The following is a 15,353-nucleotide window of genomic DNA, read 5'->3' as shown; positions in this document are numbered from 1 at the left end:
TAAAAGATAAATTATTTCAAATTTGTATAACAATTTTGAAATTAGGGGCAAGGGCTGGGCTGTCCCATTTTTTCGGTTTGGAAATATGATCACCCTACTCTCCCATAAACATAATATGTTTTCTAAGAAACTAAAGTTCGTATATTCAAACTCTTAAAAGTGGTGTTTAAAGTGTCACTGTGGCCTGAAATCACATTCCAGTACTAAAACTAGTGCAAGTAGAAACACTACCATCATTGAAAGCAACTCTACCATAACATAAAGTGGACCATCTCATACTGCCACGTGCAGTAGAAAACATTCACCCATGTAGATATTTTGAATAGTTGCTCACAAAGAAATATTTCCAGAGTGAGATGAGCAATGCTACTGCCGAACTGAAATCAATTCAAGATGTAAGTATGGATGGGGTCCTGATGAGAACCCTATATTTCTCACGTCCAATTTCAACATCACAACTTGGATGTAGAGTTGGCAGTTACTTAAGCACCTAGATACTCAGCATACAACAGATTTGAGTACCATATGGCACCACTTAGGCATGAGCTTTCTGGTCTTACTTTACCATGTAATACATACAGTAGCCATTTTGATTCTTCTGGCCAAATCACTTATGTTGAGCTGAAAAAAAAAAGTTTTGAAACAGTTGGAGAGACTTTGGCCAAAGTTTGCACAGAAATGGTTCTTGATGGTTTTACTGTAACAGCAGTATTTGTCTGTGGAGTAAACTCAAGTCTTGACGTCAAGGAGCCATTTGCACTAATTGATGTTGTAGCTACTGTTTTTAAAGAAGATGAAACTTTTCATACTGAGATAGTCAAACTGTGGGTCTAGAATATTTTTTCCTCCTCTATCACAGATACATACATTTATTTATTTATTTTTTCATTCTTGTCCCAGATTCTGAAGATGTTTAAACCACAATCCCTTTCACAAGCCTAAGTCAGTGACTTATGCTACAGAATTTAAAGCCCTCAGCTTTCAAAGGAGAGATGTCATACGATTTTTTTTGTCCAAAATACCACAAAGAATTTGTAAAAGCTGTAGCTCATAAAAGCCATGAATTACCACAAAAAGGTCATTGAGATTGTGGCTGAATATGAAGAAATTAGCAATCCCTCCATTGATGATCCAAATGACTCGTATGCAAACCTGAGTTGTAAAAGTTCCAAGATGAAAGGCAGAAAAGGAATGCCAGTACATGACAGCATTTTTGATGCACTGATGTGTGCCCCTAGAGTGAAGATATCTCAGATGCATTGTAACAATATCCACAAAATAAGGACAATATATGTAAGGAAGTTTTAAGTAATCTTGTAGTTTTAAAACCATATGTTAATCTTTCATGTTATCTTAAATAAAATTCTAATGATCTGAAATTGTAGTATATCAATGATGATGCAACTAATTCGACTCAATCATGGGTTTTCTTTCCACTTTCATTATAGATTATTTTTCAATATGCATATACATACATACATACATAGAGGGGGCCCTGAAGTTTCTCCAATATCATGTGTACAGAGGGGAAGGGGTTAAAAATTCTGCATTTTTGCATATATAATGCTTGAATGACTCCTTAAGACACAACTGATGTTTTAACCTTCCTTAAATACTTTCAACACATAAAATTGTTAACATACATCTTCACCACAGACATACAATCACCGTACATTGTTATTCCTCATAGTGATGACATGCTAGCTCTGAAAAAGTTTCTAAACAAAAGAGACACTAAATTTACTACCAATGAAAGCCCTCTTCAATTATGAATACCTTTGAATTCAATGGCCAACAACTCACCAGTGTTTCAATGAGAACAAAAATAGGTCCATCCTTTGTTAATATATATTTTGATTAACTTAAGAAACACCTTTATACTACTTTTGACAGTATTTTTCCTTAACTTCTTCATCCAGTACACTGATGACATTTTACATACTGTGACACGAACCAAAAAAGGCTGTGTGGAGTTGTTGGATAATTAACTGCTCTACTTGAGAAAACCCACTTACCACATCTCCAATACAAGTGAAATCAATTTCCACATTTAAGGTGACTCACTTAAAACCACTGAACACTACAATAACACTGACAGTCATGGTTACTTAGACCGACATTCTTTCCATCCTAACAAAACTAAGGCTGCCATTCTTAAAGAACAATTCACATGACTGATAAGTTTAGTTTCAATGTAACATTGTGTCTTTTGCCTGATGAAGGGCTTCTGCCCAGAAAATTGCACAAAATAAAATAAATTATAGTTTTTACTTACATGTATTATTTTATCCTTTATTACTTTTTATCCAAATTTTATATATATATATATGATAAAACAGGTAAGAGTTTTGAAGATACTACTCACCTGAATCACACTTTTGCTAGTTCTGGGATATCAGATAATTTTTAAAAGTCAAACCTTGGCATTCTCTATGGGTAGGCTTACCTCTATTCAAACCCATTACTATTATGGTACTTAAGATACCATAAAAACCATTAACATTTGATATTTCCAAAGCTAAATTTAGCTGTATCCGGCAAAACCACCACAATAGTATTTAATTACCATATAAAGCATCAGTTTATTGATCACTGCCATAACTACACTCAGCAGTATTTAGAAACATCATGATGATGATGTTTACTTATCCCCAAAAATAATTAAAGTTTAACAGAACTACCTGTATTCTGCACACCACCACGCTCACCTGCATTTCTGCAACACCACTAGAACTAAGCTTACCTGTATTCTGCAACACCACCGTGATATATTTTCATTGCTGTAGCTGAACTCATTCCATAGAATAACTTCACTTTTTTACCATTCTTCTCTATCACATCTCCACCTGACTGATCATGTCCAGCAAGCATTCCTCCAACCATTACAAAATCAGCCCCAGCACCAAAAGCTTTAGCTATATCACCAGGACAGGAACATCCTCCATCCTTAATGAAAACATTAGAAAGATGATAAGACTACACATTGACATAATTACAATTACCTGGGAATAATAAGCAAAAATCTTACGCATCAGTAACTTCAAGTTTAAGATGGTTAAAAAGAAATGTTTTTTACTGACTTATGTTCGTAATTGAAATATCTTAGAAAAACGAATTCTGTCACACAAAAATCATCTTTACATGAAATATCCATCTCATTAACACTTAATTTTTAGTTCATTTATAGCCCATCTAATGAAATGTTATAAGACAGATTTTATTCCTGATCAGTAGAAAAGGGGAGTGAAACGTAATTTACTCAACCAACGTGTAACTTCAAATCTTAAAAAAATATTCCTAGAAACAAATCTGTTAAAATTTGATAGTAAAATTTTACAGAAAATATTTTCTGGAAGTATCATTTTAAAAATTTTAACCCAGAAGAAATAAATTCTTTCTTCTATTTCAAATGGTTTCAAAAAAAGACATCAAGCCTAAAAGCCTAATTTTGCTCGTTTCTCAGTTTTCTTTAATATTTGGTGATATTTCTTTGAAAAATATGTATGAAATCAATTTCAAGTTTACAATCTTGCTTTTTATATATTATCACCTCCAGAACTAGACTCAGCAGTATTAAGAAACGTCATCATGATAATGTTTAGAAATAACAAAACAACTCATTAAAGTTTAACAACACTAGAACTAGACTTACCTGTATTCTACACACCATCACATTCAGATATACTGCTTACATGTACCTTGAATTGTATGCACTGTCTATATAAAATTAAATAAAAAAATCTAGAACTTTCTGGTGATAAATTTTTCCAGTTAATTTCCAAAAAATTTCAGTTACCCTTTGACAAAAGGATTAAGTATAAAATAAACTTAAACATTTATTAATAAACCAAGGTAGAATGTCGTACAAAAATTATTCAATATGAATCTGCCTCTTTAAGTCAAGAATCTCAAGTCCAGCATTATCCATAGAGCTGCCAAATTTATAGCATCAAGTCTCTCAACAAAAATTCAGCTTATACTGAGAAACACAAAAAAACCCTTCCTCTTTTTCATTTTCACAATAAAAGAAAACATTACAATCTTTTAAAAGTTATAATTTTCCTATAATGAAGATATATTTCCAATAGGTACTTCCCTGTTCTCACAAAATTAGCTTTTCCATTTTGTGCTGCCCTCTATAAGTGAACTTTTTTTTATAACACATGCCACAAGCCTTATGCACCTACCCTGTTGGAATCTTTGAATCTGATGCAAATCATCTTGTGCCATCTCTCCAATAGGAGAGCAAAGAATACTCCTGAAGATGAGTGAAATAGATCAAATTATCTGAGGAGGGGCACTGCACCACTTCTGAACAAGGTATCGCCTCACCATAAACAGCTATGACTGTACTCGATCATACTGGCTTCACCTCAAGCCCCAAAATCATGGAAGTGAGGAAAACTCTGACTCCAGGGCATGAAACAGGATTAGCATTGAGCCAAGGATCTGGGAATGTGTCATCCGATATCTGAGGGAAGTCCATTGCATGCAATCAACTCCTGCGATAGTGAGACTGGTCCGAAACATCCAAAGGTCAATAATATCCCAATCAAAAGAGAGAATGAGGGAGTTCCCAGGACAGAAATTGAAAATCCCTTGTATACCATCCATAACCCACTACACAGAAAGAAAAATCAAGGGAGAAAGATGGAAAACCCCAAACCTGTGTGAGGACTTAAAGTTGATTGGTCCACTCAATATTCAAAACTAGCCCATGGGGTACTGACATCTGCACAAAGGTAGGATGAAGGCACCCAATCAAAGGGTTGAACTGCATTTAGATGTCTCACTCCATGGTAAGTATCACTCAATCCAGAGGATGGTATGCCTTCTACACCGGCAGAACAACACTGCCCTACTTTAACTGAATAGTTATAGCCATCTATGTGGAACCCATCCAGCAGAATGCCTCCATGGTCAACCACCCCAGTGGCTTGGAACTGGCATGTGGTAAGAACTCTCATACTCCACTGGAAGAAGAGGGATAAGAGCATTGAAGAGTCTGGAGGAACAGCTACTCCTGAGACAGTGCAATGGGTGATTACGAAACCATATTTTGAAAAGCAAACCATACCGATTTATTTAATCAAGGCATGGCAGGGATAAGCAGCTATCCCCTTTTGCTTTACCCATGTTGACCATGAGTGGTATAGTCCAGGACAGACCTATTTATGAAGCAAATATCACAAGGTTATCAACCATCCAGTGATCTTGGGAAACATCCCATCTCAAAGGTGAGCATGCTGAGCCATGGAAAGAGTACGTGAATCAACATGGCATACAGTGTGGATTTGTTTGAGTATGTAAAGAACACCTGGTCAGGTACTACTCACCACAGAGCAGGATCCAAGAGCCAAAATTCGAAGCAAAGGCTCCTCAAAGAAAAGAAAGCATTAATAAAGACTTACCTAGTGTCATAGCTGCACCGAGGTCTAAAGTATAGCCACAGGTGGTAGGCTATAACCCGAGGAAGAAGAAACCATGACGTGATGTAAGTAATGGGAGGTGAACGCCTGAATGGGTGGTCCACATGCCCGATTGCAGAATCTCCTCCAAAATCCAATGAAAACTAGAAGCAATGGAAAAGGTGAGGTGTCAGATTTGATGGGAGGTAACATAGAACAAAGCTCATTGGTAGGGGACACAGAGGTATAAGCCAACTGGATTAAATGATAAACTCAATTGGTAAGGGTAAAGGGAGAAAGATCCCAAGAGGAAGAGGGTTACCACATGATAAAGAGACAGAAACAGGAACCTCTGAGAGAAGACATGCAGGCAATATAACAACGAAAGGCATGCATCGAGCATAGAAATATATCTGGATCAGGATGAGGGAAGAGATGAGTAATAGAGGGAAGGGAAATGGGTGAAAAACAGGAGTTACCCTCGTGAGTCGCCAAGGTCTTGAGAAGGAAGGAATGATCTGAATAAAGGAGAAGATAGGTTTGGTGGAACAGTGTGTCAAGAGGAGAAGGAAATATGCCTTAAGGGATAGGTGAAACAAAGAACACAGAGGTAAAGTAAAGGAATGGAGTACCATGTTAATGTTCCAATCTGGAAGTACCGAACACCTACGGATAACATATCTGAAAATAACAGATCAAAATGGCAAGGACACAGAAAGAAAGACCCTTCAGTAATGAGAAAAATGGAAAGTATGGGATAGGGCTGCCTGATAAGCTGATATTGAGGAGATTGAAGACCCCCTTCTCAAAAAGCCATGTAACAAATTCGGAGATACCAGCAACCATAGCATGAGAAGCTGGGATACACCAAACCAGAGCCCAGGTGTAGAAAACATTCCATTTCTGCTGATACATAGCCATGGATGAAGGACAAAAGGAATAAGCTACATGAAATGCCATCTGACAGAAGAAACTAGATCTCCTCACCAGGTACCAGACAAAAACCATGCATGAAGATGGGGGATGTGAACTGTGCGATGCAGAACCGGTGACTGCGGTTGATGAAGAAGGTCAGGGAATAAAGGAAGAGGGAAAGCAGGGAACAACTGTAGCTGGAGTAATCAAGGAGACCACACTTGAGCGGGCCAGTAAGGAGCAATCAGAAGAACTTTGCACGGTGTGGTATGGATGAGGGAGACTACCCAATGAAGTAATCGGATAAGAGGATAAACATATAGGAACTTGTTCGAGCAATCCTGGCTGAAGGCATCTATAGTCAAAGCCTGAAAATGGGAAGGCGGGGACTGAAACAAAGGCAACTGGTGATTGAGGGCTGTGGCAAATGCATCAATATGAGAAAAACCCTACCAATCACAAAGCCATTGTAAAAAAAAAAGGACCACTTCATCAGGTCAGGAAAGATGATCTGCCACAAGGTTGAAAGCACCCAGTACGTGACATGCCATCAAACGAATGTGATGATCGTGGGCCCAAAAGAGAAGATCCAATGTTAGAAAATACAGGGGTGTCGACTGGGTGCCACCTTGGTAACTGATACGAGCCACCACTGTTGAACTGTCAGAGTGAATCATGACCAGACAATATCTGGAGATGGGGAAAATGTGATCCAAAGTCCTGTAGTAGGAGGAGGACACCTAGTCACACACATGTGAAGACACAACCAGGGGTGAACTGCATCATCCATCACCTGGTAGCATTTGGAATTATACATCAGGTATTTGGTAGATGAGCATTAATACCATCTGCACCAGCAGAACACCAATGCCCCACTCTCAAATTAATGGGAGTGAGCACACTCAGGATGAAGCCTCCATGATCCACCATCCCAATAGCTAAGAACTGGTAAGTGGTAAGTACTCCCATATTCCACTAGAAGAAGGGGAAACAGCATATTGGATAGTCTGGAAGAATGCTGCACTGGAGACAATGAAATGGATGACCATGACACTAATACGTGTAACAGACCATTATAATTCAATTCATTTTCAAAGACTGTCATATAATTAATATTTGTAGCAGTTGCAAACCTGTATTCTCTGCTAAAACAAACTGCAGCATATTGCACAGTATTCCACTATATAACATTTCTCATTTTAATGATCAGAAATTGGTTATTCTAAAATGCAATACCAATCATCTATTTGGGTACAGCAATACTTGTCAACATCCCACACATTTTTGCTAAAAATAACAATTCATCTAATCAGATTAAAAAAGCTTTTGGAAAGTAGCAAACACTTAACATCATTGACAATAATTTAGCTAAATAGAAACCATAAGAGGGAAAAACAAAACCATCATCAGGTCCGAATCTGAACTTTAGAATAGCCTTGAATAACAAAAAAAATTCCAGCTTCCGGTTTGCTCAGTTATCAAAATGACCGACCATTTGACTAGATTATCCTATATTTTTTCATTAAATAGCAAACAAACAACTCCCTTCATCACAAACAAAAAGTAAAATTGGCTTAACATATTGTAGGTTCCTTAATGTTTCCTGTTTTTCCACAGTTTTACCATTTTTCCAAACTTTTTCACAACCAGAAATGAAATAAAACTTTCTCCTGACTTTTTCCAGTTTTCCTCAGTAGCCAGTATCTCACCTAATCAGGCACATCACACAGCAGTTACATGTATACTAACATGAATGGCAAATCACATTTATGCTTCAGTAATTCCAACTAAACTATCAATCCTATTAAAACTTTTTTGATCTCAAAACTAAAGACTGGTTCCATTTATTCTACACCATTCACAACTATTGTTGGGAAGGTAACCTTGCTATACTTTGAATGTTTATTTTGTTCAACTCCTTCATAAGTGAACAGCTTTAGACTATAGATTTTATCCTTTTTTTTTATTTCTTGGCTTTCTTAAGCAATCTTTCAACTACAGTAAATCTTGCCACACATTGACATTTTCTTTAACATGCATGATCTATGAGTGAACTCTGCAGTGTTCTTCTGCACATTATCAAACTACATTTAATTCAATCAAACTTACAAACACGTTTATTATAGTATGGAAACAGCAATCAATTTCAGCAATCTGTTAAATAATTAATCATTACCTAAGACCCAAAGTTAATTATATTCCACAGTGAAAAAGAAGTTATAAAAGTAAAGTAACTCCTGGATTCTTTGGACTTACCATAGTAATGTGTTCCAAAAAGCTAAGGACACCATAAGGTCTACAGTGAGAATGAGCACACAAAGAATATAAAAGTTTCCACAGATAACATTAACCTACCGAAATGATGTGTCCACCAAGCCCATGAGCAGCATCAGCACATTCAATAACTGCACTCAGTTGGGGATAGCCAACTCCTGTCTTTTTCCTTGTGGTGCACACTGAACCAGGGCCTATCCCAACTTTGATAATGTCTGCACCTGACAGAATTAGTTCTTCAACCATCTCTCCTGTCACTACATTACCAGCCTAAAGTAAATGCAAAATGTCAAGATTAATTTGATAATATATAGCATTGATACTATTAATCTATTATTCTAAAGTATTCAGTGAACAAACTGTTTAAGATTAAGCTTTTTTTTCTCATCACCAAAATAATGAATTTCAGCAAGATAGAAAAGTGAAGACCACTCTATTATTCAATTCATCAGTTGTCACTGAGTTATGTTTCTGAGATTTCCATCCCTCATCAGTAACCCTGGGCATGGGCAAATCAAAAACAAAAATGGGCCTTTTAGTTATTCTTTTTCTCATCATATTCAGGTTATATCTGAGAAATATGTAATATTAATGTTACTAATATTTTATTCTAACTTAATCTGTAGACATGCTGTTTAAGATGCATGTAATTTACATAAACCACAGGCAAATATGGTTGAAAGTATTATTTACACGAATTAAATATATGTCAAACTGATATGTGTATATAATTACCATGATAGTGAATGATGGGAAAGCTTTCCTAACTTGCCGCACAAAAGACACAAAATGTTCAGAGTATCCATTTGCCACATCAAGGCAGAGATATTTGATCTGTGGGACCGCTTCAGTGATAGCTTTTAGCTTTTCAAAATCTCCTTGCCCTGATCCGGAACTAACTGCAATATTCTACAAAGAAAAAGTGTGATGTACTGAAAGCCACACTAAAGCAACATAGCAAGGGTAAAAGCTATTGTCTTGATAAGTTTCTATAGAACATTTTGATTGTGAAACTCAGATCCTTTTTATAGATAATGGATTTTAGATGAAAGTCTAAATCGCTGTCTAGAAACTACACGAGGCAGCAGCACTCTACAGGAAACTCTTTCAGATAGAATTACTGTCCAAATTCTCTGTGAAAAAATGTGTTATTAGTTTTTGATACACTTCTACAAAGACCAGAAGTATCATTCAGTAAATATTCTTGACATATTTCTAGTCAAGCAAAGAAAATAAAAAAAAAGACATCTTCACTGATGAACATGCATACAGTATATAATCTAAAATGATTATTTAAAACACTCTTCCAAATTCAAGAATTTCCATATTACAAAGCTAATTACAAACATATTTAAAGCCATATTATTTTTCAAAAATACTATTTATTAAACTTGTTTAAATTTGTTTTTATAATATGTTGCCATTGCTCTACTATTCGTTATTATTTTGTTTTCCACCAAATATATCAATTACATTATTACAATTATGTTTAATATAAGGAGATCGTGTAAAAACAATAAATAGAATTTTAAATTATTTTATTACAGCAGATTTTCTATACAAAACCAAAACCTCCATTGTAAATTTAACAGATTAAATATATGTGTTTGTAATCTAAAAATTATTAATTTTAATTAAAAAATAAATCTAAACAATGAAAATATGTTGACAGACCTTATGTTAAATGCTGTTCTTACGATCTTACCTCTACAATATCAGGGTTTTTGTTAATGAACTCCTTCCAAGCTTCTACAGAATAATGTTTGTGTATTGTTGTAAAAAGACCATGCTGCAAAAGAAAACAGCATTAAACGAAAATTCCATAGAAATAAAATTTAACATTGATCTGAATACAATAAAATTTTCCATGAACTGATTTACCAGCCATTATGGTGTCTTAACTAAAAAAACACAATAAATTAGTTCAACCTCTACTCACTACACTATGCGCATGATGGACTCGCACTAAGTTAGTTACAATAATTTTACACAGTGAGTAGTTTTTACCTGTCTTGTTATATTATTAAGTGACCCCTGTTATAAAATGTGAATTTTTTAGTGTTATCCTTAACAGCAACAAAAAATTTTAATCTCATGGAGCAAGAAAAAGAATGTATTCTTAAAATTTTTGGTAAATACACAATATATATATATATATATATATATATATACTGTAATGTCAAAGCTTTAGGAAACATTTTTTCTTTACCCTTTATCCAAAATTCAGATTGTGAAATATACTGAGGAAGCTATTTATACAAAAACACATTAACCAAGAATTGTAAAGCTCAAGATTAATTACAATATAAATTTTGTAAAATATTCTTAAAAACCAATCTGGTAGATAAGGGTACTTAATTTACCTAATATCAAAGAATTCACTATAGAAATACTTTTTGTTCATAGGTCAATCCAAAAATGGATAACAACTGTAAGGGTACCCTCATCCAAAACAGACAAAAACCTTATCAAAATGGTACAGAAAAAATGTGAGAAGCTAACCACAAGATTATTTTAATGGCCAAAAAGTAAAAACTACATAAACTAGTGAAGTATTTCTAAAATCACGGTTATCAGTATTCATTTTTTACGTACAAGCTTAAATAAAATGACAATGATGTCATAATTTATAAGGCTACCTGTCATATCTACCTTACCTTAGCCAAAGCTTCAGCCATCTCAAATGTACCTACTGTGTCCATATTAGCTGCTATTATAGGTACTCCTTTATAGTGTTGTCCAGAATTTCGAAACTTGTAATTACGTTCCAGATCAACCTTGTTAAAAAAATTTTCTTTAATTAAAAATCTAAATACCGATAAAAAATTTACAAAAGAAAAATTTTAACAAACATGTACCTAAACTAATACCGTAATTATCTGATTATAATATGTTCCAAAATATAATATGCACCCTAATCTTCATGAACAAGGAATCAAGTTTGCCTTATCATAATAAAAAACACCTAGACTTTTGCAATACCATAATAAAAGAAACCCTTTAATGACAAGAATGTTAGTGTCCATAAAATTCTTTATTGTGCGTTCATCCTAGTGCTTGCTATTTTTGCAATTACAACCGGCAAATAGACATTATCAAAATATTAGAGTATCCATAAAATCGCTAAAAATAAATTTGCCTTAGCAGTTGCTATGCTTGCAAATAAATGTTCTCAAAAACCCATTTACAGCTAGTGTTCATTAGTAATGACCCTCTGCAACAGCTTTGCTCAGGGTACTCAGTAGGGTCCCAGACTCTCAACTTTTTTTCAAGGGTCCCAAACTAATTGTCAGGGGTCCCATAGGTAGAATTTAATAAACTCAAAAAAAGGAAAACTTTATTTACAAAGTACACTACATGTTTACCTTCCGCAAGTGGATAATAGCATGTTGAAGTTCAATGAAAAGCTTTATTTACAATTTACACTGCATGTTGTTTCCCTTTATGAGTGTAAAGTAATTTTTGTGATAAAATTAAAAATACTTTTCTTCCTATGAAGATTTTCAAATATCATTTGCATAACTCCTAAAACCTCCTAAATAAATATCAAATATCTTTTTTTTTCAGAAGAACTTTATATTTTATCTGTTATTTTCTTTACCCTAACTCTATACCAACCTTGTAACCACCATAAAAAAATTAAGAAATATTTATAAGTTTCCCCTATTTTCTTTCTGGAATGACTGCAATTTGTAACAGAAAACCACAGCTGTTTATCTCAAGAGCTTTAAAGCTGGTAACAATATATATATCTATTTATACTTAAATTTTATACCCCTTTGAAGAGCATATTATGGTATCAAATTAATAATGCATGGGTTACTCGAGAGCATACCTCATAAAAAAATAATATTATTATTTATTTCACTTTAGCTAACCTCAAAAGTTTTTAACTTTTAAATTTTAGTTAATTTTATAATAACAAATAAAGAATACACATGAAAAACAAGAAATAAAGGACTTACCTGGGTTTTTTTTTTGCTCTAGACTGTTGACGAAACTTAATCCTACTTTTTTATACTAGTTGTATTAATGCATTGAATAGTTTCTATTTAATTACATAATGCATCAATGAACACAGAATAATAACATGCAACAAAAGGAAACAATGTTCCATAACTATCACAGTTTTTTTTACTTTCAAACTGCATGACAAACGCTATTAAAAATTTAGCTAAGCTCATTGATGTGTTTCCTGTGGGAATAAAAGTTTGAACTGGAAGGAAAATAGTAATATAATACATAATTTGATAAAGAAAAACTTTGGCTTTCTATTGGTTATAGTCTTAAATATCAGAGAAAAAAATTATTGGCAAGTTCTGAAAGTAAGGATGTAGCAAGAGGGGTCTGATTTTCTATTTTATTGCTCTTTAACTAAATAAGATTGAAGGCTATGTAAATTATGCTTTGCCTGAATAATGAAAACATTACAAGGAATAATTTACATTAAATTTCATACTTCTTAAAGGGATGGTAAAACAATTAGAGAAGAGGGAAGACATAGATAACAAATGTCACAGTTCTGGGTGGTAAAACAATTAGAGAAGAAGGAAGACATAGGTAACAAATGTCACAGTTCTGGGTGGTAAAACAATTAGAGAAGAAGGAAGACATAGGTAACAAATGTCACAGTTCTGGGTGGTAAAACAATTAGAGAAGAAGGAAGACATAGGTAACAAATGTCACAGTTCTGGGTGGTAAAACAATTAGAGAAGAAGGAAGACATAGGTAACAAATGTCACAGTTCTGGGTGGTAAAACAATTAGAGAAGAGGGAAGACATAGATAACAAATGTCACAGTTCTCATACTGTGAGAGAATTAGAATTTGATAGGTTTTATAGTCATTTATTGCGTTTCCTGTTTAAGAGTATTTTTGTTCAATGGTTGTAACATATGTTTGACAAGCATTTTTCGAAACCAGAAAGGGTTATCACAATTCTCGACCAGCACTTGTTGGTACATAATCATAATATTTATTATCACTACACACACACAAGGTAACTGGAAAAATGTAAGTTAGAAACTTGTAAGCTATTATTAATAGAATTTGTGTGTGTGTAATGATATGATAATATATTTCATGATTATGTGCCAACAGATGTTTATATCTGAAGGAAGAAATAATGCAAACTTAATTCCTCACAACTGCTGTCTACATTTTTACACTTATTTACTTCTTATTAAGCAATGTTCTTCCACGGGTAGTAACAGATTCAGGATAAATATTATAAAACAAGGAGATACAAACACCACACCTTCTTGTCTTCACTACTTCAGGCTTGTCCCAGACTCAGAATGAGCTTTAATTTTATATCAAATAACCTTTAAATTTGATGCTTTAGGTGGCTTTTCTCAGATTCATTTAGTCAAAACCAAGTTCTAGACCAAACTGGTTAATTGAAGAAGTTTCATACTAACTAATTAACAGATTCTTTAGTTTTCAAGAAACCTTGCATTTGTGGTTTACCCAGAGTGACACATGTTACTATGTGACCTGTCATTTTCATCAAAACATAGGTAAGTCTGTAACCTCTAGATATCAACCTTTGAAGGACACTATCTGAAGAATTAATATTATTTCTTCCTTCAAATGTAGGTGTACATAATCCTACATATTAAGCATATTAAGAAATAATCCACTGAACTTATGAATGATATATTACTCGTATTCTCAAGTACACACACACACACACACACTGTGTTTGTGTTTAGTGTATCAATAACAAATGTTCATTTTATGTATTGCTTTTGTCCAGTCTTTTCATTTCATTTTACATCAACTCCATTAAGCAAGAGTTTTAGTTACACTTCATAATCAATATGTTATATTTATTTCTTGTTATTCAGCAGGCCTTTCCAATAGCTCAAACACATACTCAATCCAGCAGTAATGGAAGCCAGCACCTTACAGGAGTGTAAAGAGGAGAATTAATATTTTCCTGAACTATAAAGGGTAAGTTTAAATTTTGTCTTTTGTTATGAGTTGCCATGTAAGGACAGTCTTAAGGACCAAATGGTCCCTTATTATTCATATTTGGTATTATTTTTACATCAAATTTGATTTTTGTTAAAGGAGAAGCTGTTTTTAAATTATTAAAAATCTTCTACAGTAAAGATCCTAACCACAAAATGCTTTGTCCTAAATACCTTGAAAAAGCTTAGCACAAAGCTAGTGTGGCTTAACTGTCATTTTTCAAAAGTTTCTTTACCTTGTCACTTTGGTAAAATTCCTATTGATTAGAAGACATCCAATGTATTACCTCATCCCAGCTTTCCACATCTTGTAATTATTACATTTATTGCTGAAGACACATTAGTAATCTTAATCTTATCAATCCAGAAATAAAAGAACAGTAAAAACAACAAAATTTAATTTAATAGGGCTTTTATACTACATTACATGTAAAAAAAAAACTGTTAAAAGAATACAAATCATTCTTAAAAATAATCCACTGAACTTATGAATGAAAGTAGTTTCGTTTCACTGATTCACAAAATGATTGAGAAATATATATTTCATTAAAAAAAATGGGCTTTTTTAATATAAACACTCAAAATAGTTACTTTGTCTTTAAAATCTTGAGAAAGTATTTAATAACTCTTTTAAATAGCAAGAAGAAAAAGTACAATATTAGGAAAGAGTTCCATATGGCACCCCCACCCAAAAATTGTAGAATTGCCTGGATAAAAAAGATTCTGAAAAGGGTTTATTTTAAGGGGCGTATTAGAAAAATTGGGGCATGGCTTTGACAAGC

At 33.8% G+C, this 15,353-nt stretch overlaps 1 protein-coding gene across 1 annotated transcript in view; it reads right to left on the bottom strand.

Annotated features, from left to right (window-relative positions):
* Positions 1-15,353, bottom strand: part of LOC106460801 (GMP reductase 2-like) — a 21,431-nt gene that overhangs the window by 4,022 nt on the left and 2,056 nt on the right. The window contains exons 2-6 of the mRNA XM_013920542.2: positions 11,255-11,374; positions 10,303-10,386; positions 9,333-9,506; positions 8,679-8,867; positions 2,744-2,946 (exon numbers count right to left, since the gene is read on the bottom strand). Of these exons, the coding sequence (XP_013775996.1) occupies positions 2,744-2,946; positions 8,679-8,867; positions 9,333-9,506; positions 10,303-10,386; positions 11,255-11,374 (770 nt within the window). The remainder of the gene's footprint in view (positions 1-2,743; positions 2,947-8,678; positions 8,868-9,332; positions 9,507-10,302; positions 10,387-11,254; positions 11,375-15,353) is intronic.

This window comes from Limulus polyphemus, unplaced genomic scaffold (genome assembly GCF_000517525.1).
Source record: "Limulus polyphemus unplaced genomic scaffold, Limulus_polyphemus-2.1.2 Scaffold837, whole genome shotgun sequence".
NCBI lineage: Eukaryota > Metazoa > Arthropoda > Merostomata > Xiphosura > Limulidae > Limulus > Limulus polyphemus.
The sequence above is the reverse complement of the archived record's forward strand: the minus strand, read 5'-3'. Positions and strand labels throughout refer to the sequence as shown.